Source organism: Phialemonium atrogriseum, assembly GCF_030411735.1.
Source record: "Phialemonium atrogriseum strain 8032-3 unplaced genomic scaffold QBC33scaffold_59, whole genome shotgun sequence".
Classification (NCBI taxonomy): Eukaryota; Fungi; Ascomycota; class Sordariomycetes; order Cephalothecales; family Cephalothecaceae; genus Phialemonium; species Phialemonium atrogriseum.
The window spans coordinates 1-26,524 of NW_026848196.1; the positions used below are offsets into that span (position 1 = coordinate 1).

Here is a 26,524-nt window from a genome sequence, read left to right on the forward strand (position 1 = left end):
CACCTTACTTGTCTACCTTACTTCCTGCCTTTCTACTGCTTATAGCAGTACTTTCACTAGTTGAATACTTTGCTTCCACAACCTACCTCTTTGGTTACAACCTAACCTTTTAAACTACCTTGTAAATCAGTGTTTTTCGTGTTTTTCAGCAGGTAGCCTATAGCTTTTGCGCTAATATGGCCCATTCTTTTGTGCAGTAGTTCATATAGTTCTTTTACACTACTTTCTTGTACTATATTTATAGTAGGCTTAGGCCTTGTAATATTATGATTTTTAATTACCTCAATAGGTAGGTAGTATAAATTACCTATTTTATCACCTTTAGTAATTACTTTATTATTTCTAATAAGTGCACAACCTGCAAATGAAAATACTAATTGTATATTTTGAAGTTTTCCTTGACTTATAAGGTTGATACTAATTTGTGGCATATAAAGACAGTTTTGTAGTAACATCTTTTCTTTGCTGTCTATAAATTCAATATATACATTTCCATACCTTGTAATTTCTAGGGTTTTTGCCTCGCCCCAACTAACCATAGTCTTACACTCTTGCATAGTCTAAAATAGTGATTTATCACTTATAACGTAAGCTTTTGCAGCAGTGTCTATTACAAAGTTAGCTTTGTATATAGAATTTGACTTGGTTGTTAATACCTAGATCTACTTGATATTACAAGCTTTAATCTTTTTAATCTAGTCGCTTAGATTGGCTAGCTTATTGTCAGTCAATATTGACTGAAGTTGAGGGGGTATATTGTTAGTAATACACACCTGTATTTGCTTTTCTGAATATTTAGAAAGCAGTTGTTCCATATCAACGTTGCTAAATAAATCAACTCCGTCAGGTTATTCAAAGTCCATTAGGTTGTCTTCTTGACTGCCCTAGCTACTACCCTGGCTTTGAGGTGGGGTAGGTGGATTTTCTAGGCTAGTAAAGACTGGCGCCACCATGGTTGATTTTTTGTGAAGGTTGAGGGTATTTTCTTCCCTTTTTTGAAAGGCAGGATTCCTGCATACTAAAGGGTCTCAATTTGAATCCCAACCTTCAGGAGCTTTTTCAGGGAATAGGTAGAAGCACCCAGTGGTATTGTAAGTAGCCACTTTACAGTGGTTACACCAAGCCCCTTTTGTAGATTTCCACGCAGCCCTTTTAAATCCTTGATTAGATCCATTTTTCTAACTACCTTTATAAGGTTTATTAACCTTGTAAGGTAATTTCGACTGCCTTACTACTATTACTTTGGTAGTAGATCCTTCATTGTCTGCTAGTCTGCATGATTTATCAAGCAGACTATTACACAACATAGTCAAAGTGTAAGCTTTAATGTCTTTACATAAGGCTTGCATGATATTTGCCACAAATCCTTCGTATCGATCAGTCAAGGCATTTAAAATCCAACTAAGGATACACTCATTATTAAATTTCCACCCCTTTTAGTGTAATTCAGTCACCAGCTCCTTAGCTTTGGTGATAAATGCATCTATACTGGCAAAATCTGCCAGTTAAATTCGCAAGAATTCCTTGAATAACAAGTGGTTGGTAGTAAAACCTTCTGGCTTGTAAGCCTGCTGCAGGGTATCCCATACAGCTTTAGCTTCTTTCAAGTGCTTGATGTGTTCAAGTGGTTCTTTTCTACACAAAAGCTTCAGAAGTCCTGCAGCTTGTTTGTTTTCTTTGGCAGTAGGGACTTTAAAGTCACCTCCTTCCTCAGAATCAGGGGTTTTATACAGGCAGTGATCCAGATCCTTCATTTCCAAGGCAACTGGCATATGAATCAACCAAGTAGGGTAGTTGGCTGCGCCAGTAAGAAGAGGAATGGTGATTTTGCTGTCCATTTTGAGTGAAAAATCAAGTGAAATGGAAGAAATTAGACAAGATTGTGTAGTAAAAAGGATGATTTTTGTGTCTTGTGAGTGAACCAGTCACTTTAGAAGGAAATGGAAAATACCATGTGAAAGAGGATGGAGTTATTAGTGGAAATCACGTGACAGGAAGGAAACCAAACCAGTGGTTGCCTTAATAAGCAAGGTTTGAAGTTGGAAGGTGCGTAGGTTGACTAGTTGAAAGAGATTGAGCAATCTGGGCTTATAACCTCAAAAGGTTAGGTTGTGACCAAAGAGGTAGGTTGTGGAAGCAAAGTATTCAACTAGTGAAAGTACTGCTATAAGCAGTAGAAAGGCAGGAAGTAAGGTAGGCAAGTAAGGTGCAGAAGACTAGTTGTATTGTGTAGTTTATAATAATGATTTCACCAAAGTCAGCCAGCTAATCTAACTAACTATGTAGTAAAAATTCAGTCTTCTTGCTTTACTTAATCTACTAAATCAAACAACTTGATACCTCAGATTAGCTGATCAGACCAGGTCTGTAGGATCCGATTGTTTGAATCAGTAGTAATACGTAGATCACACACTTACAAAGTGGTGATACGTATCAAGTGGTTTGACAGGGTTTGATAGTTTTAGGTGGTTAGATTTTCTGCACCTACCCTGTACTTGCAAGGTTACCCTGGACTTGCTGGGCTACCCTGGACTTGCTGGGCTACCCTAGACTTGGAAGGCTACCCTGTCCTTAAGGTTAGGTTTGCCTTTAGCAGGAAAGTCCTTTAGACTTCAAATGCCAATTATAAGGTAAGGATTAATCACGTGACTTAGCTACTTTGTAGGCTTATAAATAAGTCATATGTGATGCTTAATTAGCAAACCGCTTAGTCATTACTATTGTAGTTGCCTTAATATATAGGTTTAAAGTTAGATTATCAAGTAATCTTTATAGGCCGTCACCCCTTTCTAGAGGCTTGTCTTCACCGGCTTCCAGCTGCTTGCCAGGGTTAGCATCATCCCGCAGTTCCCAGCCCAGTGTTTGTTATACTTTCCTTCCCATCCAAAAGAAAATCAGTTGTAGCCTCTCGAGAGAGTCTCTCACATGAAATCCACCAAGCCTAGGACGTTGTCCCCCTCGTCAAACGACTAGTCCTAGTCGTCGACAACCTGCCTCTTTTATTACGTTAGCCTAAGCAAGCAGGATTATATTGACAAAGCTTGATAGAAATACTGGGTGTGTGGAGGGTTAGTAGAGACAGAAGCCAATTTCACACGGTGAAGCGTACAGAATATCGTAGCAAAGCCATGCGGTTAAAAGCTATTTAAAGCCAGGTTTCATGTATGGGGTACCTACGTAGTTGTTGAAGCGTAATCGAAGAGGCGGTTTGCTGGCACGAGGTACGGCTGGCCGTGGATATGCACCGTCGCGTAGTGGCCCGTCTAAGCGGCGAGGAGTGGAGGAGGGCGCGGACGGAGGCGTCTGGCTTAGTGAGCAGAGAGGCGGAGAGAGCCGAAGATCAACCTCTGTAGAAGGGTTAACAAAACTTGTCGTTTTTCGAGTTTAGCTTTATCGTTTCTATGGAAGGTATGGTTCATCTTGTCCCTGCTACTGAGTGGGACAGATTGGGGGGGAGACGCCAACCCACCCAAGTTTTATCGTGTCTCAAGACTGTCGCGGCTAGGGGTCCGCACATTAAAGCGTCCAAGGTCCCAGACCCTGGATGAGGCTCATGGCTACGATGAGACCTTGTCGTTGAAAAGGCCTAGAGCCGGGTCTTGGAAATTCACTAGTTTGGCCAGGCATTTACGTCATTGAACCTGGAATACTCACAGCTTACCAAGGTAAACTGGACGGTCGGCGACAGGATTAGGGATGAGACGGAGAAGCTTACAAATAAGGGGATAATAAAAGAGAAGCTGTAATGATACCAAAGACTATATATATACGTACAAAGAAAAGATACTTTGTTTATACACCTTCTAGAACCTAGAGACTTTAGGCAAGTGGTGCCTGGCTTCTGAGGCGTGGCAGCCCTTGCAATTTTCAGACACGACTGGGAGGGCTTAGGTGCCGGACGAGGAGACAGATTTTGAGGAGGCACAGCCCTATGAGAATGCCAATGACTGACACTTTTTGGCTTTTAACACTTTTAGTAGTTTCTTAGAGGGAGCGAGTGAATAATTTTGACTAGGCTATCGGGTTGTTTTTTAGCAACAATATAGAAGGCAACTCTATTTGCTAGGTCATCTCTGCCAACAGCTAGGCGAAACTGCTCATACACTACTCATCGCTACAGTAGACACAAGGTGGAAGCGGCATCACAGATATTTCAAGTCCACCAGCATATTTGGCGGGACAAGGCGTACGAGTCGAGCGCGAAGTACAAGGAGGGCAAGTGCATACTCGAGGCGGAGAGACTTTGCAATGTCAGTTGAGGAGCTCCCCGGGGGAGATGGAGGAGACATGTCTTGGGGAAAGGGGGAGTTTTGTTTAATGGGCGAGCCGGCAGATATAACCGTCTGGTTAAGCGCTTCGTACGCTAGACAATCTCGTCTGCATCGCAGAGTGGGCGGGCAGGGGGAGGTGGGGGCCGTTAGCATGGCTCTGCTGATGAAGGGACTTAGATAAACGGCAGCGCAGGTTAAGGTGTTTTTGACAGGTTCACTCCACGTTTCGAAAGAGCTGACGTACCGAGAGTGGAGCAAATCCGCCTGCAATACATGTATCATAGTCGTGGTTGACCTCGGCCGTGACGTCGCTGTCTCTCCTTTTTCTCATTTCTTGACTATCCTTCCCGCCTCGGCAGCAGCACTCTCGATCCCAACCCACTCCCCCCTCCTTGGCCCCTAGGACAACGGCTCGCCATCTATCACGGTCTGACCAGCGGCGGCTGCGGCGGCCCCGGTCATTGCGGACGTACTTGGTCCAGCCGGCGCACCAGTGGTCAACACCAATTGCCCGGCTAGGTTACCCAAGCCCAGGCCAAACTTAGCTCGGGCTATTCCAGTTCAAGCTAGGCTCTGTAACGAGACGAGGCCGCGGGCGGCCAGGTAAATATAGATATTGATTAACCCAAGGGTGCGGGTTCACTTATAACGGTGGAAAAGAAGGGTTTGGCGGGTTCCATGCCGTCAACATTGCCTAGTAGAACTAGCTCCCTAGTTGACTGTCCCAACGAAACCCGACATCGTCATGAACGGAATATTACCTAGTTATACTGCCTACGCTGTGTTTGAAATGTCGACACGAGAAGTAAAAAGGAGACAGCGACAGAAGGGGGTCTGACGAGCAGGGGAGCCTCAACTAAACTCAGATTGGCTCAGGCTAGGTGGAGGTACTTGCGCGCTTATACCAGATACGTATTGCAGATATTCCACGGAAATTCGCTAACTACATTAGCAAAGACGACCTAGACTTATAGTTGGAGGCGTGCAGTTTCGATATGTACCGAGATGTTATCGCCAAGGTTAGAATCACTGAAGCTTTACCGAATCGAGCGCACGCGAGAGTGGTATGGCTGCGGGATAAATATCTATTAGGCGCTGGGTGGCGCCGTAGAGGGTCTCCAGGACTTTGTTCTGCAACCATCTCTCGGAGAAGGCCGTGGTGTGGTTATCAAGGATTCTAGAAGCCTGCGGAGTCGACTCTCTCATCCTCCTATTCCTGGATTTAGATACTCAAAAGCAGCCTACTCTATTCAAGGCATGTAAACGCGAATAGTAAGCATATCCTTTGCACTTCCATCTCTTCCATGTTGTGAAATGCTTTTGCTGCCGAGAGAGGTAGCCGCACGACGGTGCAAATAAAGCCTGCCAATTGCTGCTGATACTGCTGCTGTTGTTGCAGTTGCTGTCAGTCCCTTGTTGCTGTTGCTGTTGCTATCGCCACCACTGTCATTGCCATCGAAGCTGCTTTTAGCAGCAGCTACGCAATAGCAATAGCACCTGGTACCCACGACCCCAAAGGAACCTGATCAAAGGGCGCTTCTGAGGCTCGTGGTTGCCATAGCCTAGCCCTCCGCAGCAGGGGCCAAGTGTTGACACTGCCTTAGTTAATGATATAAACTTTACCAGTCGTGAGAATTCCTCCTATTCGCGTAGAATTCTACTGCTGCGAAAGCTTGGGGAGCCCACATCCTTGCCAGACTCCAAGGCTATGGCTGCTGCGGCAATGCCCATCATACGACTACGCCCTAGGCAGATGGTTCCACCGCCGTCCTCGCCATAAAGAAGGCACTCAAGGATATTAATCCCCCGGTAAGCTGACGGATGAGCTGGGGGTGCAATTTAAATAATAATAATTCACTAGACACCTACATTGGGGGAAACAAGAGAGAGAGAGCTCGTGTGTCGTCCAAGTTAACCGTTGCCTACTATGTGGTCCTTCTTAATTTAATAAGCTTTACATTACATTACAAAGACTAGTGCAGCAAAAGAGGTAAAGCTACCGCTTGTCATAATTGACTCGCCTAATTACCACGGCAAGTGATGACAAACACAGTATTGTTATTCGTAGTCCAAGTGAGGCCTGTTCCCAAGATTATAGATTCCAAAACCCCAAATCGAACCCGCAGTTCATAAATGGCCGTCTAGCGGTCCCAACCACGCTCAACGTCCGCCTCAGAACCGCGTCAACATCGTCCTCACTCTGGTTTCGGTAGCCTTTTAGACAACGGCGGTGACACGTGGGAGATTCAGTGCAGCTAGATTTAGGTAGACTTGGTCAGCTTCCTTCTCAATCTCTCCCCCTTTCCCCTTCGCCTCCTGCAGCAGCCCCTTCTGCAAGTTTTACTCAAAAAAACTCGCGTCCACCGCTAACATCCTTGCCACGGGCGCCGATACAATCGACGTCCTAGGCATTAGTAGGCTTAAGATCTCCTTCCTACTTGTTTCCAATCAAATAATCCATATATCTATGTGACTGTGTGTGCAAGGCGGTGCGAATAGGTTTTGCACTTCAGCCTGAAAACCCATCAAGCAGGGTAGGTCTTGCGCTAGGGTATGTCCTGTGCTAGCGAGGAAGGTAGAGAAAAGAAATTGCAGTAAGAAAGGAAAAGAAAAGGATTAAAGATGCGAAGATGCGAGAAGAGATGACATAAGATAAAGAAGCAAAAACTCTAAAGACAAATCCCAGGTCATTCTTCTCGTCATCAGGCTTAGGCTTGTTATAGCAATCTTGGTTGGTAAGGCTTGCAGGAGCTAGTATATCCAATCGCCAAAGGCGAGCTTTTAGCCATAGTTGTTTTTGTAAACAACATCGTTCTTTGTAAGTTCCATGTTGGCTACGAGCTTCTGGCTAAACCACAGCGGACATCATGCCAGAGCAGCTAGCTGCAAGTTTGAGGGATTGTGGCTTGGAAGTAGTCTTTGCTGGCAATCTTAGAGATCTTTGAGATTATTAGCATCTTTGGGATCCTTAGGATCTTTGGCTGTAGTGGCTATTAAGCCAATCTTATGCCTCGCAGCACACCAAACTTAATTCAAGTCCATCTCTCAACTCCAGCCAACAGGCTCCCAGGGTCACCTTCGCTCTACATGTCCTCACCGACTATAAAACGGGGTCTCTCTCATGCTGAACCGCGGGGTACCAATCCTCTAGGACGTAATGGAGATGTCGAGGATGGGGGGAAAGGGGGGAGAGATCCGCATCGATATCTTCCAAAGTCTTCGGCCATTGATCCTTGCCGGGCTAGGTGATGATGATTTTGAAGTTTCCGACATCTGATTTACGGGCAACACTAGTTTTGGATGCCATGGCGATATACGTTCTATACAACCGCATGGCCAGCTTGATGTAGCAGAGTGGAGGCAGAATATAGGCGGCGCAGGCGCTAGTCAAGAAGCATTTCAATAATAGCCTTATACCCATATTATGCAGCTAGTGATAGTGGTGCCGAACCACCACTACCCGCCACCTCAAAATCAACTGTCTGAGGTGAACGAGGAGAGCCGGCTGCAGGTGCTTGTTGTGTCCCTTGCCTAGAGCGATGCAATATGCAAGTCCACTTCGTCCCAAAGCTATAGCGGTGATCTCATCTCCCGTTGTGCAAACAAGCAGCTTAAGGTAAGCAAGTGTTCATTAAACGTGATCCTCATTATGCCACTTGTTAAGCGATGATTAACTGTGGTACCTAGATGTAGCTTTGATATTGCGATACATTGAGGGAACCAGTCCTCTAAGGGGCTTGCCTGAAATTAGCTGGAATATGACCAAAGGCGAGACAGGAGTCGATAGTCTGTCCTTAGTGTGGTTACTTCACGCAGCATTAGTTAGATCTAGACTGTTGCTTAAGGGTTAGACTGGTTAGGACTTGCAGATGATTCTGCAATGGCGACAAATGACTGGACAAAATTTCTTAACATGCTTGGTTAGTATGGGCAGGACAAGCGGGGCGGGACGAACTGTGGCAAGCTGAAACGACCTTTCTGGGCCACGGACATATTTGTTTAGAAATTAGCGTGGGGTTTTGACTTCGTTTGCGCATGATCTAGGAATAGTGGTTCCGCATCTAGTTCAAGCTTCTGGCTTTCCTCGTGGACCGAGTCTACCCCTGTCTCAACACCTGTTGAATTTGAGAGGATTCTTCAAAGAACCAGTTCTTGGTCTGTTCTAGCTAGGCCTCTTGGCTGCAGGGACTCTGAGCCAACTCAGTACGAGAGACAATGCAGAGTGATTATATGACCTTCAATTGGTAGAGACTGCTAGTGGCGTGTAGGGAGGAATGTTTATCTTTCGCTTTTCTAGTTGCCTTCCACGGGATCTATTGTTGATTAACTGTGTCTGTCTTATAATCCCAAGGTAGTGAAGCCTAGTCTCCTAGCAATGCTAATTACATGATGAACGCTCTAATTACCAGTTGATATTCGCATAACCCCGGTAGGCAGTGGTTGACCATTTGCGTAAGACACACTGCACGTAGTGCCACCCAAGAACCTCGAAGGGCGGATTGGGAATGTTGTTGCCGCCGTTGGCTGGAAAGTTCACCGCCGAGTCGTGCAGATTCAGCTGGTTTACTTCATTCGCACCGACCTGGAACCCAGTGGTGACGATCGACTCCCAGCGGAGTGCAAGCTTAGTCCAGCCCTGGAGGCCGACCAGGTTCTGATCCGCAGCTCTAACGGGGACGACAAACTGGTGGACCTGGTATTGGGTCTGGGGATTGGGTTTTAAAGTAAGCTTTAGGGCATGATTGTGCAAAGGGCAATGAAAGCATGACACATACAGCGGTCGGATCCGGGTTGTAGAACCCCATGGTGAACGAGTCGACAAAGCCATCCAGCGCGCCATATAGCAAGACGGCCACGCGGCAGTCCCAGTCGGGTCGGTGGTTCTGCCAGTTGGATACCATACCGGTGTACCGATAGATGATGCTGTCGACGCCGGACGGCCCCAGGCGCTTGGGGATGAGGTGCGAGCAGACGTCCTTAGACGTCCTTGTATCCAGCATACCGGTTGAATCCGCTGATCTTGCAGCACTGGTTCTCGCGCACCTGGACATTGCCGCTGAAGGTGGTCTTCACGCCACCTCCCGGATTGCCTGGGTTGGGAACAGTGGGAATAGCGTTGAAGAAGTAGGCATCAGGAACACGGACCTGTTGTTCTGGTTATTGGGCTCGAAGATGTAGTCCACAGCTGCCAGCGGCGTGGTAGCGTCGACGAAATTGCCGGTTTGAGTCCATAACGTGCCTTGGACGCCGAAAACGAAGAGAGCAACGTGAACAACCCAAGCGCAAGTTCCATCTGCAAAGTGCTGTACCTCGTTCACGGGGGCCTCTAACACCCGTAGGAGATTGTTGTCGGTGTGATCGAAGGGGGCTTGGTTCGGAGTCAACCGTTCATCAGGGCCCCAGTTCTGACCCATGGTTTGCGACGGATAAAGGTCGAGAAGCCACCGCGTCTTGATGTTCAATGTCATCTTGTTCATTTTGACAGGTTTGAAGGGAAGAAAGCCTGATTGGTGCGACGAAGGTATGTCTGGACGAAACTTGAAATTCCTAGGTTGTAGAGGAGTGTTGACCTGCCTGACAGTACGAAAAGAACTGGTCCATAATTATGTGAAGAGTGCATGTAATTATTGTGGCTTGAAGGTTGCAAGCTCAAGACGAGAATGAATTACCGGACTGGGTGGCCATGCATGGAGCAGTTGAGCTGAAAGCTGAAAAAATAAATGGTGGCGTTCAATAAGTTGACAATTCTAAAGCCAGCCACAACATTGGCACATGCACAATAGCACCCCCTGCTTCCCTCAAGTTCAGCCCGCCCGAGACCGCCCCCGCGAGTGAGAATATTTCGGGAAATTGGCTGAACATGCGTGAGCTCCCTATGTTTGGGGGCACGCGAAGGATGTTTAGCAATTTTGGTGTCTGTGTACGAGCCGGCGTCGTACCGAAGATCAAGATTCCGCAGTCGCTGTCCATAGATCAATGCTCCGGATTCCCGTCTGGACACGTGTGGCGTGTCCGCGGTATGATTGGGGTATGACTGCAGGCTAAGATGACTCCCCAAGTTGGGCAGTATATATGTTAGAGAGCTACGAGCATTGAGAAGGTTAACCTTAAGAAAATTGACTGTTTGAAGAAGGACTGCTGCGCTTGTAGAGAAATTACGGGAATCGGTATCTGGGCACATTGTTGTTGAACAGGGAGCCCTGTGAGACGGTAGGGCGGATCTGGATCCCCGCGGCGCTATGAATTGCTTTTGTTCCCATCGGCGTGCGCTTGCTAAGTCGTAACTTTACCTCCAGTGCTATTACAAACCTTCCTACCCCCGCTGATCGCTAACCAGGAACCGCCTCCTGTGGAGTGCGTCCTGGTATCCCATTCCCACCTATCTTTTGGATTATCCTTCCCAAGAAGAGACTTTAACCTCTGGGATTGGCATAACGACCTTATCTAAAAACGTCTTCGGCTAATCAGATTCACCAGGTTACCCTTACTCTGACCTTGCCGATGTAGATAACCGCATGTCTAAATTCATCCAAGTTCATATTGCAGGACATCTATTTGTCAGCCTGGAGATTCTAGGAGCATTACCAAGCTGATATATTCTTCAACCTTCAACTTGTCTCGGCATCGGGGCTGTAGATAAGAACTGGGGAGGGGGGAGGGAGTATCAGAAAAAAGACTAGACTTGGCAAAGTCGGCAAGAACCTCGGCCACAGGCCGTTGGCCACGGCGGTGTCTTCGATTCTAGGGTGTCGTCATTGTTCTGGTTGTGCCTTAATCTGTGAGTCAAGGCGGTTCCCTTCCTTCCATGAGAGGTTGTGCTAATCGACAACGCGCAACCTGAGCGAGGAGAAAGGTGAGGCCAGGCCCAGCCTCGGAGGGCCCAGTCCCTGGCAAGGAAGAGGCTGCACACTAGGTCTCCCATCCATTGTCTTAGACTAGGCCCCGGTCTAGGCATCGTGATGATGACGACTCCTCTGCGTCAGTTCCATAAAAGATTCACGCCCCAACGCCAATGAGAATTTGCATAGGAAACTCGCTGTTCACCCGTAATTTCAAGTTACCAGTCTACTCAACCTCGTACCAGAGAGTCTAACTCAGGGGTAGGGAACTCCTCACATATGCAATGTCTCCTGGCCAGGCACGTCAGGGTAAAACTGCGGTGCCTCACGCCTGTCGTACTTGCCGTAGTCGCGCACCACGCGCACCACGCGGCACTTGATCCCTTCCCTGCCCTTGCCTCTTAATCCGTTCGAAAAAGCAATCGCAGCCGACTCGGTCTCCCACGTGCACACCAGTATTAGGTCCTGAGGCGAGAGGACCACGTTGAAAACATCCCACGACACAAGCCCCACGGCAGACGTATCCAACCCCATGGCGCGGGCCAAGGTGTCGGCATCGGCATAGGCTTCCTCCCTCTCCGTCATCACCCCTCCTCCTATCTCCAGCAACGTGACGGCCGGACCTGTGCCGACCCGCGTAACGTCCTCGCGCGAGCCCCCGCCCTCGTCGACGACAACCTCCCCGACACGCAGGTGGTAATCCTCCAGTACCTCCTCGCGGCCCCGCTGCTGGGCGCAGTGGTGCGCCTCGCGCGTGCGCCACCGCACCAGCGCCTTCTCGTCGGCCCAGTCTGATAGCGAGAGCAGCCAGCCGTCGCGGCGCAGGCTGCGGTAGCGGATGTTGCGGGTGAAACCTTCTACTTGCTCTAGTGCCGGGCGGAGGGACTTGGCTAGGGCGAGGTACGCGTCCCATTTGGCTGGGCGGACTTCGAAGATGACGGTGAACATTTTGGGGGGTTTGGAGGGGTGGTGATGATTATTGGGGTAATTAGGTTCTTTGGGGCTGAAATCGAATCGTGTATTTGCAAGTTTGATGCTTTTCGAGTGACGGCTTTCTTTGATAGCAGTTGATTATAGTAGACTTGAAGTTGGATAGGCAAGTCACACTATAAATAGGGTTTGATTGGAATGGTCCGAAGCTGCGGTGTCTTGGGTGTATGAGTAAGTGCCCGCATTTACGGAGAGTTATTGCCCCGATTGGCCAAATAACACGTCATTTTTGGCCTCAAGAGTGTGCTTCTAACAGATGCGGGGCAGGTGTCTTGTGATGTACTTTAGGTAAGACTTAGACAAGACAATGCCTGACTAAAATGAGTACCTCGAAGTCTCCTTCCTGTCCTAGGCAAGCAGCTGCTTCCATCAACTGCTGGCTTGCCGTGCATTATTGAAACATTCAAGAGGGACATCTCCAGCTTGCCTGTGACCTGTGAGAGAACACCACCCTAGTGTCAAAAGCAGGCAAGCCATCAGCGCTGAGGACATCAAAACGTACCTTGCCAAGTTCCACGACGACAAGCAGGCTACCTATCTAGGACTTTGGAGAGGGGAGCATGCGCTTGACTTCTTCAAGGCGAAGCTGATCGAGTCGCGGGAATAGGGGGCAAAGCTGAAGGCCTCTCGCAGGGGCACAGGTGCATACCCTAGGTAATCGTAGGACGTTGGTGAAGCTACGTAGGGTGCATTAACTGGACACGAGAGGAGTGGCCATCATCGGGTAGGCAACGAGAAACGTCGATGGGCTTCCCAGGAAGTACAGGCTGCACTACTATGGGACGCCTAGCAGCCTGCGCCTGGTTATACTGACGGATACGGGCATCTAAGCATATGGCTGTCGTCATTGCGATCGCCTTTGGCGTTTGAACGCGAGGTCTTGAACCTGAGCCGACCGAGCGCAACCAGAAGGGACACGGCTGGGGCAACGAGGAAGGCGTTTGTTCGCCTGTCTTAACCCCACCCCGAATGAGGCGGTGTCTATGGGGAAGTCGGCCGAGAGTCATCACCCTGCTCTGGAAATGCTAACCTTATCTGACTTGGCTTCCCTAGCGCCCTGATGGGTGCAGGGCCCTTGGCTCTCGTCAACGACCTTGCCAAGAATAATTCCCTTTTTGTTCCAGTCTCTCTGTGACGTTGCAGCTGGCGGACTTTGTGAGGATGGAGAACTTTGACCCCTTGGGCATCCACACGGGAGACTCGATCGTCGTTGCACCATCCCAGACGCTCTCTTTGAGATGTTCAAGAGGGCTGGGATGATGGATCGAAAGCTATCGACAAATCCAACCCCGATACTTACAGCACCAGCCCGTCACCGCGCGACATCTCCCCCTGTCTCCCTCCGTGACATGCATCGTTTCATATAAGATTCACTTCCAAATCAACAACCCAGGCCAGGCAATATTCATGGGTGCTTAATGGGCCTGCCAGGCCACTTGCCTGGGCTTCTTTGGCCTGCTGTTATCTCCCCTGGGTTGCGGGATCCATGGGTATAGAATCTAGTCGTTCTGCCGAAGCTGTCGCTCTGTAAGGCGCCAACCTAGCCGCGGGCGTCCCTCCCCCCTTTCTCTTTCCCCCCCAAACCATTGATGTTCATTAATTAGGTACTGTGCATTCTAGCAACTCCCACTACAAAGCATGACCGGATGATAACCAGATGATGACTAGATGCACCTCTTGTAGACTAATATAACGATAGGGAGACGACGAGCAGCTGTCTTGCCAAACTGAGCAAACGCCCCAGTTGAATAGCGTGTTTGAGAACAGTCCAAGCTCTCCCCTCAGGGCTGACTTTGACTCGGATCGCCTATATGAAGATGCACAGGGTTAGAACTGGCTTTCATTGGAGAGGAAAAGAGTCTCCTGGAAGGATTCGACTAGTGTCTAGGCTCCCAGCCTTCGGCTTCGTCAGTGACCCCCGCAACCGCCTCCTCCTCAGGGCATCGCTTGTAGTTTGACGTCACAATTTCCAGCCTCACAGGTACAAACTCCTCGTGTTGTTCGGCCAGTGCCTATCACTACATCTCCAAAAATAGCACCAGATCGAGCTTTCCACACATCCCGACAAGAATGGGAGTAAGGCTATAACTGTTTACGTTCCAACAAGGAAGTTTCCGCCTGCACCTGTAATGATATCAGTTAGACTTTGTACGATTCCTAGATTTAACAACATAGATGAGGGACTACCCATGCCCCAACCTACCCACTCATCCCCAACAATACCCCTAGAGCATAACCTCCACTATGCTACTACATACCTGTGTTAATTAGGAACTATCTGCCCCTTTAGCACCTAGCTGCCAGAATAACATCAAGAACACCCCTTTAGCGACATAGATCGCCACTATGGGCATACCAATGGCGTCGAGAAGGAGAGCCTGCCACTCCTCCCCCTCTTTTCTTATGCTGTCAGTTCTCATGCCTCACTTGGACTAGATCCTACTTAAACACTAGCTACACTATCACCCCTTAGGAGCTTTTGTGGCCGCCCTCACAGCCGAAGCATCTAGTAGGGCGGGTCGCCACGGGTCCCTTCATCACAGCTGACAGATCCAGCGTCACGGCCTTTACTTTCGAGGGACACGCCTATCTAGACTATCCCTGTGTCTCTTACACCCGAAGGAGGTGCGAATCTCCAACGGGCCTCTCAGTGGGAGGTTTGATCTATACATGGTTGAGTGCATAGAAAATGGAAGAGCAGCTTGGCTTAAAATACTAGCCGCGGATGCCTGTGTCGAGGCGGCAGTGCGCACCGGTGACCTTGCCCTTAAGGAGCTTTCCTCGGGTTTGGTTTCGGTCTTGCCATTCTTGTGTGCCGGTGGTATGTAAAGAGGCTACGGACAGTCTGCATGGAGCTGTGCCAGTGGTACACGTCCCTGTTCTACTACCATGACACGCACTTTGTGATGTCATGGTGTATAGGATGCGCAGACGATATCAGCACGCCCAACCTGCATCTAGTTTAGAGACCCTACTGCGGAAGTGCCTAAGCGTGTACAGGGACATGTCTGAACAGGAGGAGTGTGGGAGGCCTATGGTCTTGAAGAGGCACTTGATCCTAATAGTTAGCGTGGTTGTCTATACCCTCAAGAAGGAGGATCAACTATCTGCTCACGTACTGAAGAAAAAGGACGGCAACAGGTCGATCAGACTGTGGTTGATGGTTACACTGGCGACCGAGTGGTGCCTAGAACCGAGGACTTTGTAGCATGGGCACTCGATGAACATATAATTACCCGTGCGTGAATGTGAACAGGGATATTGTCAGGACCTAGAGGGAGGACGGAGCCAGGGAGACGCAATGCACTCGTTGGTCGACTCCTGCGAGGACTCATGCGAGGACCCATCCTGCAACAAGTACGTGTGCATCGACCAGAGCACGTCCCCAACCCTGGGAGTGTAGACCAAGTGCAGGGACCAAACAGCAGTCGCCAGGGCGGGTTGTTCATCAGCAGCTAGAAGGTGGACTTGACCCCGAATACGAACCGAGTCAAGTCTGTCGTGAGCATGCAGGAGATAGCCTTGTGGTCTGCTACGTCCCCTGACCATACGTGTGCCTATACACCACCGACTATTGCGCACACCACTCCGACAAAGCCGGTTGTCGCGGGAGCGTCAAGGAGCCCCAGCTTGTCCACCTCGCCCCGCGCAGACCTAGGCCCTACACCCGCGACTATAACATTGAAGGCATGGATACGCCATACACAAACGTAAGGATCAACAAGACCATATTGGCAAGGAGGCTCGGTAGGGACGAGGTGAGCTTGTTGACTGACCTGATGGCTGCCGAGATGTCAAGCCTATACAGCCACTCGCCCATGTTCTGCCTCAGCTGCTCACAGAGCAACTATAATAGAAGCATGCGTGCGTTCGTGTTCACAGAGCTGTGGAGCGACACTGTCATAGAGTAGTCTACGTTTGTGCTTGTCCTTTCATACAACTTGCTCTACAGGTGGTATTGGTGGCGTTTTCGACCAACAGGACCAGGTATACCTGCTGCAAAACTGGTTCATCTCAGTGTTCGCAACCTAGAACATTGTAAAAATGCCTTTTTGGCGCGGTGCCTTCCGAGCTCCCTGGAACGGGCCGCCATAGAGGGTGAGAGCCCTGTCAGGTCAGACACTAAGCCTGTGTAAAGCCCCTTCGAGAGTCGAGTAGCTTGGGAATGCTGCTCTAAGCGGGAGGTATACGTCTGCTAAAGCTAAATATTAGCCAGAGACCGATAGCGCACAAGTAGAGTGATCGAAAGATGAAAAGCACTTTGAGCGCGAGGAAGACTTGCAGGCGCGCGAGATGGCTGTTAGCATGGTGACGATCACGGCGCTGACGCTGGTGCGCGTGTACTTTGCCGTCGTGGTGGCGGGCCACGCGTGTGCGTGGTGGCAGAGTGGTGTTCTCAAAGAATCTCGGTGCTTCTCTAGTAATGGATCCCACTAGTTGGAGTGGGATGGAACATGCAAATGGGCAGCAGGTTGGAGTAGCTTGAGGTGATCTCGAAGGTTGTGCCGAACATCTGCGCTTGTACGAACTCAGCCATGGTAGAGGAGCTTCTTAAGCAGGTGTAGAGGAGCTTCTTAAGCAGGTGTAGAGGAGCTTCTTAAGCAGGTGTAGAGGAGCTTCTTAAGCAGGTGGAGAATGCGGTCTGCGAGGCTCTGCGGATGTATGTCGTCTAAGTGTAAGCTGCGGCCTGTACGTCTTGGGGTAGCCTCTGTCTGCAAACTTGACTCCCTTCGCGCGACACACCGAGCCCATCTCCCTCTCCAGAAAGCAAAGCTAATTGAAAAAGCAGGGTTTCTACAATTGTTAATGTTTTGAAAGTTAGAACTATAAAATATATATGTAATCTACTTTTATTACGTTTCTAAGGGTAAAAAAAGCCTCTACTACGCGACACTCTTCGCAAGCTCATAATCCGCTATACCCAACAAGATACATGACGACGGGTCACATTTTTTTTTATTTCCCTTTTCCCCCCCCTCCCCCCTCTTTCTTCCTCAGCCTCTCTCGGGGATTGATAGGGGACCACTGCGTCTAGATCCGTTCTACTGAGTACAGGCCATAATAGACGAGGTACGGAGTGTATTCGAGGCATTATGCCTGGGCCTTGAGGGTGTCGACGTCGGTGAGCTTGGTCGTCGTTCCGTGGACGCGATTATGGCTGGCGGCTCTGCCGATTGGTTGCATTCTCTGCACGGCATCGGAATGGCCCGTCTAACCTCAGCCGCGTCTATCTAGCCGACGGCGAAGGGGATCTTGAACGATTTGTCCAGCTGCTCACTTGGGTGCCATCTTCCATTTCATGGATGCTGAAATCAATCTCCTTTTCCTGGCCGCCAGCTGCCCCGGCCCCGGCCCGTCCTTCCTGGCTTTCCAGTCATGGCTGCAGCACGCACATATATTCGCTCACATAGGGGGGGGGGGGGGGGGGTACATGGGAAACAAACGAGGTTTGCTGTTCTCGACCAGGTAGAGGGCGATGCGGCGCTTGTGGCCGCCGGCATTGTTGTGGAAGTCCACCGTCGACGACTGCGGGTAGCGGTCCGGGTCGTCGCGGCCGAGCGGGAGGTACGCGTCGATGGTCTTGCGCAGGCGTCCCGCGCCGAGATCAGGTGGTTGCCCTCACGGTCCTTGTCGGCGCTGTTGATGTGGAAGCAGTCCCACGCGTCGGAGGTGTTGCCGCAGTCAGACCTGACTGTCGCAGTCACCGAGGCAAAGGTCTCTCGCGAACTCCCGCGGGGCTTGGCCAGGGCCCTCGAGCTCCTACAACAGACGCTCAACGCCTCGGCGTCGGGGTTTAGTTTCAGCAGGGCATCCCGTGTCTGGCTGAGTGTGCCCTGATTGATATCTGTGATGGCGATCGTAGGATAGCGTAATGCAGCGAAGGCCCTCGCGATGGCGGCACCATCCTGGCGCAGTTCGATATACTGACGCCTTTAGGGACTTCATTTGATAGGACTATGCAAACCGCCGTTGACGCATTTGGATCTAATGCGAATGAGATAGTTGCGATTGAAGATAGGGTGCGCTACCTAGTACCTGCGTACCGTAATCATGTAATCTGCTGGCTTCCTGTCGTGGATTCTCTGTATCCCGCCACAGGTGAGAGGCAATGTCGAAGACGTTCTGCGGCGAGTCGCAGCCTAGGTTACCGCCGTAGAGACTGTCCAGGACGGTCCACATTATTTCGTAAAGGTCGCTGTGGGACCCATGAGCTGTTGAACTCACACTCAATTGGTTCATGGGTCGCAAAATAACGTTAAGGAGATATGCCTCGCAATTATGCCCGGTTTACACGCCTGTAAATGCCTAGAATATCAGGTACTGACAAAGGAAACCGAGGCGAAATAACGTCCTTTCCAGACTAGTTCTCCCTCATCGTCGCCCACGCTTCCTCGTCTAAAACCTAGACGTCGCTCTTGTCCACCCTAGAGATTATCTTCGCAAGATAGTTCATGACAAGGTCCTTCACGCCTGGCAGGTCCCTGTGCATCATCGTGCTATACATCGTGGGTACAGCTGTGATACAAGGGTTTCATCAACCTTGTCTTGTCGGCTATTATCCTAGTTGCGTTCTTCTTTGAGATATAGTACCTAGTCGCAGCCATAAGCATAGACGCATTCCTAGTGTAGCTTATGGGTGCAATCGCCTAGTTGCCCTTGTTTGTCATCGTCATCTTGCTCATGAGCGAGTTGTTCATGAGCGAGTTGTTCATGAGCAAATTAGTCATCGAGTTGGTCATGATCAAGTGGTTATGAGCAAATTGGTCATGGCGAGTTGGTCTGCACCCTGCTGTCGCACATGCAGCTCGTACTATGCTGCATCCCCGCGGTGCTGTTCAAGCCCTATGTCAACCTTATAGACACTAGAGAAATTTCAGTTCGACACTAGTTTATCGTTCTCTCAGTTGTGCGATTTAGTCGGAATTAAAACCATATTGTAGATCATACAAGGCTTCTAGTGAAGCTAAAGCAGCTCTTAGAAATCTTTAATAAATCTAGAGTGCCAGTCTCTCCTCCTCTGGATTACTGGACCATAAGATTTGGGACGATTATAGTGGTGGACTTGTCGCTTGATTCGGCAAGAACACCGCATGTAAGCCTATCGTAATGGTGCTTGAGGCGAAGGGGGAAGGAAAAAGCCCCGGCCATGAACTCTGGGTCGAAGAAGATAATGAAGACAGGCTCTACAAATCTGATTGAGAAATCCCATGAGAGTTAGCCCCATGCGGCTGCATAACTCTACATGCAACGCCCTTGTGTGGCCCAGCTGCTCGTGCCTGTGCTTCCTTCCACCCACCACGTCCCGGCCCAGGCACCCGTCCCTGTCTAAAGCCACATCATCCCATCCCCGCTCCTTAGCCTAATATAAAACCATGAAGGCAATCTTCTGCGTAAGTTGCTTATCAAGATCATATCCCCTCCAGTGGTAGTGTTGACAAAAGAGACCTTCTGTTCAAAATTGAGGGGAGGCACATTAGGCTTGTTGGTTTTATCCAACGCATTCACCTAGAGCCACCAGAACAAATGGTTAGTTACAACTCTTATGTGCCGTGAATCCCTACTAATATTGCGGGATTCATTCTGGTTAGAGAGTCGTAGACATTCTCTAGGTATGTTTCTAGACTTCGTCCTTTTTTCTAAAGTTCTAACTTTTCTAGAATATTTTTCTAAATTCCTGACTTTTCTATAACTTTTTTCTAGATTCCCAATTTTTCTATAATTCGGGTTTGACAACCTCGACAAAGCCTCCGGTGCCCCCAGCCTCGGGCGACGTAGATGGTTACGACAAATATCTTGTCATTGAAGTTATGCACCGCTTTCGATCAAGTCTAAACCACCTCAACCAAAGGTCTCGAGCAAGCGGGCAAGTATCTCCTGACTTGCACCTCGATGGGTCCCCAGCCGTTCCCAGTTCGAGTGCCGCCGCTGCCGCGCCTTCGGACGGTCTCTATAAACTCTCAGTCGTCGCTAGGCCGGCAAGCAGTGACAGTACCCGGACATTTAAGACTCGAGAGAATCATTCTTGAACTTAGAGAGCTTGAAAGCACCCAATTCGATAAGTCGTATAGTGCGGCTTGCTGCTGTCGCCAGATGAGAAGATGGTGGCTAATTATTCCATACTGGAATGGTTCACATAGTCTAGTATACCTCATATCCCACAGCTTCAAGTATCATTATCCTACTCAATCTGATTATGAGCAGCAACTGGACATGTCGCCACCAACAGTACAGACAGGAACCTGGCACTGGGATGGGATTCCTTTCCGTGGCCGCAAATCCGCAATAGCTTGAAGGCAAGGTGCGAGACAACACGGAGATCAAGCCGCCACACACATCGCACAGTAACCTAGAGCGCTAGAGGAATGGCAACAGAGCTAAGAAACTCGTCCAGGTGAATCTATAATCGCAACGACCTAGCCTACTGCCTACCACTTGGCAAAATCTCCGAACCATCGTCGAGGGATATGATGTCTAGCTGGTCATCGAAACTACTTTTGGGTAGATTGGTTTCGCGGATGTGCCTAAATACTGGGAGATCAAGTGATCACTGCTGGAACCAAATATATAGATCCTAGGAGGCCAACTTAAGCTTAAGGACTGGAGTAGCTTTTATTATCGAACACATTCCACGCAAATGCCCCATCTCTATAGCATCTAAGGCAAGCGTGAGTCAGGCAATTCTCATTGTCTCACCACGAGCAGCCAAGGACCCTTTCTCAATGCTACAGACATAACACCACAAGACATATTCGAGAAGGTGGGAAGGAGTTAGTGGATGGTGGTGGAGCCTAAGGTTGTGAACGATGCCGTGGTTAAATCCATCACTAGATTATACCCTGAGATGACCTGACCTCACCGACGCCGTCACCAAGGGGGTACAGGAGCACGACCTTCGCTGTCACGGACCATACCCCGAGGCTAATTATGTCAGAGCTAATACTAGCCAAGCACAAGTGAACCTTATATCTTAGTCTACCAGGTTTACGGATTGCCCCTATAGACTCTGCGATTATTGGGCGGAGGTTGAGGTGAAATTATGCACAAGAATCCGATGTGTTGAAAAGGGGTGAAAAGCTGCGGCACGTGCGAGGTCTTGTGGGGGGGAGGGAGTATGAAAGCTGTTTCGGCTTTCAAAGTAACTTAAACACGGCATTCAACCACGTACTTTTCGAGTATGCAGTCGGAGACCATCCTTACTTCCTTACAGGGCTGCTGATCTACCCGGACGGCTGACCAGCTAGCCTGATCTTCCTTCTCGTGCTTGTTTTGTTGTTTTGCCCTGTTTCATTGTCCGTTGTTGACATGCCAAGGGGTATGTCTAGTTTGGAGTCAGTGCAGATAAAATGGCAGTTACGGGTGGTAAACAAGGTAGGGGATGTTTAAGATGCTAGTTGGTACCAAACACTATCTACCAACGGAAGATGGTTATTGTTCTTTCAACTTCGACTGGCCTGTGACCTTGCTGATAGAGATGGGTGGGATTGGGTTGGCATATGGTCACCGCCCCTTGCCTTTGATGTTCAATTAGACAGTCGGGTTTGCTCCTAGGCTTCCTCGAATTAGATATTGTATCAGTAGTCTGTATCATGTTTAAGTTTGCTGGGTATTGGTGCTACAACGAAATTTTGTAAACTTGATTCAACATGTGTAAATCCCGCATTGGGACTACATGTGCCGTAAAGCAGTGCTGTTTCTAGCATATAGGCAACACCAAGGAAGAGCGGAAACATATGCAGGAGTACGACGGGAGGGGTAAATAGTTGACTTGGGTCGGACTGGTCCTTCTACTAACTTACCCGGTCGATCCACTGGCCTTGGTAATACCCAGCCATCGTCCCAGTAAACATCCAGATTAGCCCCACCCAAATCAATTTACAATAAACGGCAAAGATGCCGACGAACTGCCTGCACTGGGGTTTATTAGGTTCTTACAAGGGAATGGCAGGCTCACCTATTTAAAAATTGCGACCCAGGAATGCGTGGAGAAGCAATGCCCTAGCTAGCTAATTTCCGTCTCGGAACTTTCCATCCACCGCAAGAACCTCTGCGTTTCCCGAAAGAAGCAAAGCAGTAGTAGCAGCCCAAGATGCAGTGGAAGGCTCTAGCCGCGGCGCTTCTCGCGCATGCGACTGCCGTCCAGGCCATGATGCGTTTCGGCTGCTCGCAGCTCGTCATCGAGCGCCTAGATCCGCTGGTCAACCCCGGCTCTCTACCGTCGCCGCACGTCCACCAGATCGTGGGCGGCAACTCGTTCAACACCAGCATGGACCCGGCGAGCCACGATCTTGTCAACGACTCGACATGCACCAGCTGCACCTTCGCCGAGGACTTCTCCAATTACTGGACGGCGGTGCTGTACTTCCGGGCCCGCAACGGCAGCTTCCGCCGCGTGCCCCAGTTTGCCAACGACGGCATCCGCGCCGTCGGCGGCATCACCGTCTACTACATCCAGCCGTACGACGGCAAGACCAAGGTGACGGCCTTCAAGCCCGGGTTCCGCATGCTCGTCGGCGACGCGGCCCTGCGCTCGGCCGAGGGCCAGCAGCGCCAGCTGTGCCACCGCTGCCTGTCGGCGAACGGCGGCGGCGGCGCGCCCTGCACGGGGTCGGACAGCAGCAGTCTCCCCAAGGGGATGTGTGAAGGCGGCATTCGCACCACCATCACCTTCCCGACTTGCTGGGATGGCAGCAACACGGATAGCCCGGATCACAAGAGCCACGTCGCGTATCCCAGCAAGGGAAGTTTTGAGTCGTCTGGTGACTGTCCGTCGACTCATCCGGTCAAGTTACCTCAGATTATGTACGAAGTCATGTGGAATGTGCGTATTACCAGGTTTTCACCTTGTTTCCTATCTACTTTCTCGTTAGTCATAGGTCGCGAGCCCTAGCTTCATCTACTGACTCGTGCATACCACAGACCCAACTATTCAATGACAAGGATCTGTGGCCCGAGGATGGCTCGCAGCCGTTTGTATGGAGCACTGGCGACACGTGAGGCTGCTCTCCCCTGAACACGCTCGCGGAGTTGACCACGACTAATTAACAACCCAATTCGCAGGAGCGGATACTCGCAACATGGCGACTACGTCTTTGGCTGGAAGGGCGATTCTCTCCAGCGTGCCCTGGATGCTAACTGCGCTAATGCCGTCTGCAATGAACTCAAGACGCAGACCTCCGAGGAAGCTATGAAATGCGTCAAGCCGCAGACGGCCAAGGAGGACGTCGACGGATGTGAGTCAGGCTTATTTCAAGTTCCCAATTATTACGCAGACCGATGGGTGATCTTGGGCTAACCACCTCGCAGGGTTGGATCAGATTCCAGGCCAACCAATGCTTTCATAAATCTTATGGAGAGCGCGCAGTGTCAGTAGGATAAACGTTGGATGCTGGTTGAAGGAATCTCGGTTTGAGTGGAGTGGATGTGGATGATATATGTGAGCTTCATGGTCGAAACTTGGTGTGGCGCACAAGCCCCTTAAAACAGGCTTGTGCGCCACACTTGGGCAAAACATAGCCCAGTCCATTGCTCTGACGCTTTCCATCTCTAATTCTGTCAAAGCTATGTGCTACGGTAAATTATTATACTCTCGCGGTGCATACAAGCTAGCCGACCGTTGTGATCGTGTGTATTTCAAGAGAGTTTCAATGGCACTAGTTTCATGTCGCTCCCACCAATTGCCGAACTGACATAGTGTTTAATTAATACACTCGCGGCATCTATAGATTCATTCCTCGGCACGATATCCAGGCACGCTCGCTGCAGTTGTTAATATACTGGCGCATGACATGTCAAGGCCGGTGCGCTTTTACCCGGAACAGCTGGCCCCATAGCCACGCAGTCTTATTGTCCCACATTAGAGCCGATTACCGACGCATTTAAACTAATTACTCTTCCAGATTGCAGTACCGGACACAAGGATATTAAAATCTCCCTAGCCGCGTCCCGTCAGAGAAAATATATGTACAGCATTTATCACCAGCCTATTAAGGCCCGTCCATTTTAAATTTAAGCAGGGCCCTCCCAGTATCCCATGTTGGGCTTGAAGCATGTCTAATAAAGGCCAAGATGGGCAACAGTCTGGTATTAACATTTGTCACAGTGCTCTCGTTCCTCCTCTCACGAGCGAACGCCGCCAGAGCGTGTGGAAACGAGCCCAAACCCTCGACCTACCAGTGGCGTATCAATGCTGTGAGGTACGACGGTGCTGATCCAAGCTCGGGCAGCGGGGATGCCACGGTGGCAGTTAGCATAAGCCCGAACAGCTCGACTCTTTTCGAGTGTGTCGCAGAATGGCCGGAAGAGTGGGCAGGCTGGTATGAGGGCGGCAGCAACATTATATGGAGCGATTGCATCTGGACCGGTAATGGGCCGAGAAACGACAACACGGTATCTTTTGCCACAGACTGGAAGAATAAGACTATGTACCTGACACATTCGTTTGACTGCTCGGATAGAGAAGGGTAGGTGCCTGGTCGTCCCTCTTACCCACGCCGTGATTCGCATGGAATTGGAAATCCGGACACTGACACCGCTGCCATAGAACCGACGCCCTTGCGACAGGTTTCACAACCCTAGATATGAACTGCACAGAAGCTGTAGAAGGCACCAGCCACTGTGTGTCAGTGAGCAATGACGCTCGTCTCGCCATTGTCACAGAACAAGAGCCGGCTCGCCTGGACGTTAGTTCGGCCTGCGCGGACAATTCGAACAGGTACCAATCATGGGAGCTCGAGGAATGGCACCGAAGATACGAAATGGCTCCTGAGTCTACCGTGCCGCCGCCAGAAGAAGATACAGACCTATCCTTTACGCTGAGAAACATGGCCAACACGGACGTGTTCAACTGCACAATTTCGGGGAAGCAACTTCAAAATGCAACATTGGACGGTGTGTGCGAGTCGACGGCAGGCGAGGCAAATCCAACGACCGCGGCAAACTTCCGGTTTGACCCGGAACGGGATATGTTAACAATCACCCAACAGTGGAACTGCAGCGACTTGTAAGTGGCATTGGTCTTGGAGACGCGCTTGCTAGGGTACACTCTGCTGACAACGGACAAGATCTTCATTTGAGACGGTTGGCATTGGATACGTCCAAGCAACGTGCGATCGCAAAGACAACATACTCACTTGTACCTCTGATCCGATCTGGATCGGTACGAAGACGGTATGAGTCGTAGAGAATCGGCTGCTGGGTTGATTGATGGCAGAAATAATGATGAAGGATAAAATGGAAGAATATTACCGTGTATGTACATAGATAGATATTACTAGAAACTAGGATCACACTGCGAGACACACTGACTACCAACTGTGGCAGGGGGAGAACTTGTTCTTGATGCTTCTGATGTGCCAATTTGACAAACTCAAACCCAACATTCCACAGCACCCAGAGATAAACTAGTTTGCGCAGAAGAGAAATATAGAAAGACACAGCATCAATAAACTTCTTCCAAGCAGCCATAGGCACTCCCTTGTTGGTTGGATTCACCTCGAGGTTGTCAAGTTGTAGTCTAAGATACCTATGTTTGTGCACCATTTGGTGGCTACCCACCCATACCACACGAAGGGTTAATCCACACAAGGCAAAACCTGATTACATCTCAATATGACCAGTCATAGATTGTGGGTGCCTTTCATTCACTTGGATTTCCCGCAAGATTGTCAAGGCCTAGTCCAATCTTCCCTTTTTGGGCTAAACATGCAGCATACCCAATCCTCTCTAGCGACAAATATCATTCCAGGCTGCAAGGTCTATGTATTGTGGCTTAAGAATGACCCAGGGTTACCCAATTATCTAGCATACTTGCCGCTAGTTCAAGGAAGCAGCGTTGCCACTTCACGTAGTTGTTTTAGGTTCTCATGTGGTTCAAGGTCGACTTGACGCGGTATTGAAAACCACAGAGAAATTAAACAAGAGCCAATTTATGTCCATTCCATTCATTAAACCTGGAGACTACATATGCTGCCATAAAATTTAATCGTAACCAAGGGGGCGGCGTAGCTGCCCTAGGGTCTCCTTTGGTGCAAAATCAAGCTTGGCGCTGTTTTGGCAACCACAGAGCAGTCGAACCAAGCTAATTTATGTCACCTCTATTTAGCAGTCTTGGGGACTATATGTGCTACCGTAAATGTTTAATCGGAACCAAGGGGACGGCCGTTTTTGGTTCTCATTTATTTGGTGCAGCATCTTTGACGCTATATTGGCACCCACAGAGCACGCTAAAGAAGGCCAATTTGTGTCCCATGCATCTAACAGCCTTGTAAAAGCATAATCTATCGTAAACGTTTAATTGAAATTATAAGGCAACGGTACTACCTAACATATCCGTTTTTGGTTCTCATTTGGAGCAAAAGTAAGCTTGATGCTATAGACAGCCACAACGCCATCCAACCTAGTTCAATTTATGTCCCATGGTTTTAC

At 49.5% G+C, this 26,524-nt stretch overlaps 5 protein-coding genes across 5 annotated transcripts; 2 read left to right on the top strand and 3 right to left on the bottom strand.

Moving 5' to 3' along the window:
* Nucleotides 1-8,673: 8,673 nt before the first annotated feature.
* On the bottom strand, nucleotides 8,674-9,834 carry QBC33DRAFT_604033 (uncharacterized protein; the record flags this gene model as incomplete). The annotated part of the gene is made up of 3 exons (XM_060432235.1): nucleotides 9,417-9,834; nucleotides 9,047-9,257; nucleotides 8,674-8,976 (listed from the first exon to the last, which is right to left on the bottom strand). Exons 1-3 carry the CDS (start codon nucleotides 9,746-9,748, stop codon nucleotides 8,674-8,676), a joined length of 846 nt encoding a protein of 281 aa, XP_060277905.1. The 5' UTR covers nucleotides 9,749-9,834.
* A 1,392-nt stretch (nucleotides 9,835-11,226) lies between these two features.
* Nucleotides 11,227-12,232, bottom strand: QBC33DRAFT_502370 (antibiotic biosynthesis monooxygenase). Its single transcript, XM_060425725.1, has one exon. The coding sequence runs from the start codon at nucleotides 12,056-12,058 to the stop codon at nucleotides 11,384-11,386; it is 675 nt and encodes a 224-aa protein (XP_060277906.1). The 5' UTR covers nucleotides 12,059-12,232; the 3' UTR covers nucleotides 11,227-11,383.
* Nucleotides 12,233-17,191: 4,959 nt separating this feature from the next.
* QBC33DRAFT_604052 (uncharacterized protein) lies at nucleotides 17,192-18,298 on the bottom strand (the record flags this gene model as incomplete). Its single annotated transcript, XM_060432236.1, has 5 exons — nucleotides 18,145-18,298; nucleotides 18,066-18,085; nucleotides 17,545-18,006; nucleotides 17,379-17,462; nucleotides 17,192-17,311 (listed from the first exon to the last, which is right to left on the bottom strand). Exons 1-5 carry the CDS (start codon nucleotides 18,278-18,280, stop codon nucleotides 17,192-17,194), a joined length of 822 nt encoding a protein of 273 aa, XP_060277907.1. The 5' UTR covers nucleotides 18,281-18,298.
* Nucleotides 18,299-22,187: 3,889 nt separating this feature from the next.
* Nucleotides 22,188-23,442, top strand: QBC33DRAFT_582205 (uncharacterized protein; the record flags this gene model as incomplete). The annotated part of the gene is made up of 4 exons (XM_060431325.1): nucleotides 22,188-22,919; nucleotides 23,018-23,091; nucleotides 23,159-23,331; nucleotides 23,405-23,442. The coding sequence occupies 4 exons, from the start codon at nucleotides 22,188-22,190 to the stop codon at nucleotides 23,440-23,442; spliced, it is 1,017 nt and encodes a 338-aa protein (XP_060277908.1).
* A 724-nt stretch (nucleotides 23,443-24,166) lies between these two features.
* QBC33DRAFT_462861 (uncharacterized protein) lies at nucleotides 24,167-25,273 on the top strand (the record flags this gene model as incomplete). The annotated part of the gene is made up of 3 exons (XM_060425094.1): nucleotides 24,167-24,561; nucleotides 24,642-25,100; nucleotides 25,162-25,273. The coding sequence occupies 3 exons, from the start codon at nucleotides 24,167-24,169 to the stop codon at nucleotides 25,271-25,273; spliced, it is 966 nt and encodes a 321-aa protein (XP_060277909.1).
* Between the last annotated feature and the right edge of the window lie 1,251 nt (nucleotides 25,274-26,524).

Bases quoted from the DNA above. Each gene is read 5' to 3' on its own strand.
- QBC33DRAFT_502370 (XM_060425725.1), bottom strand. From the start codon at position 12,058: ATGTTCACCGTCATCTTCGAAGTCCGCCCAGCCAAATGGGACGCGTAC.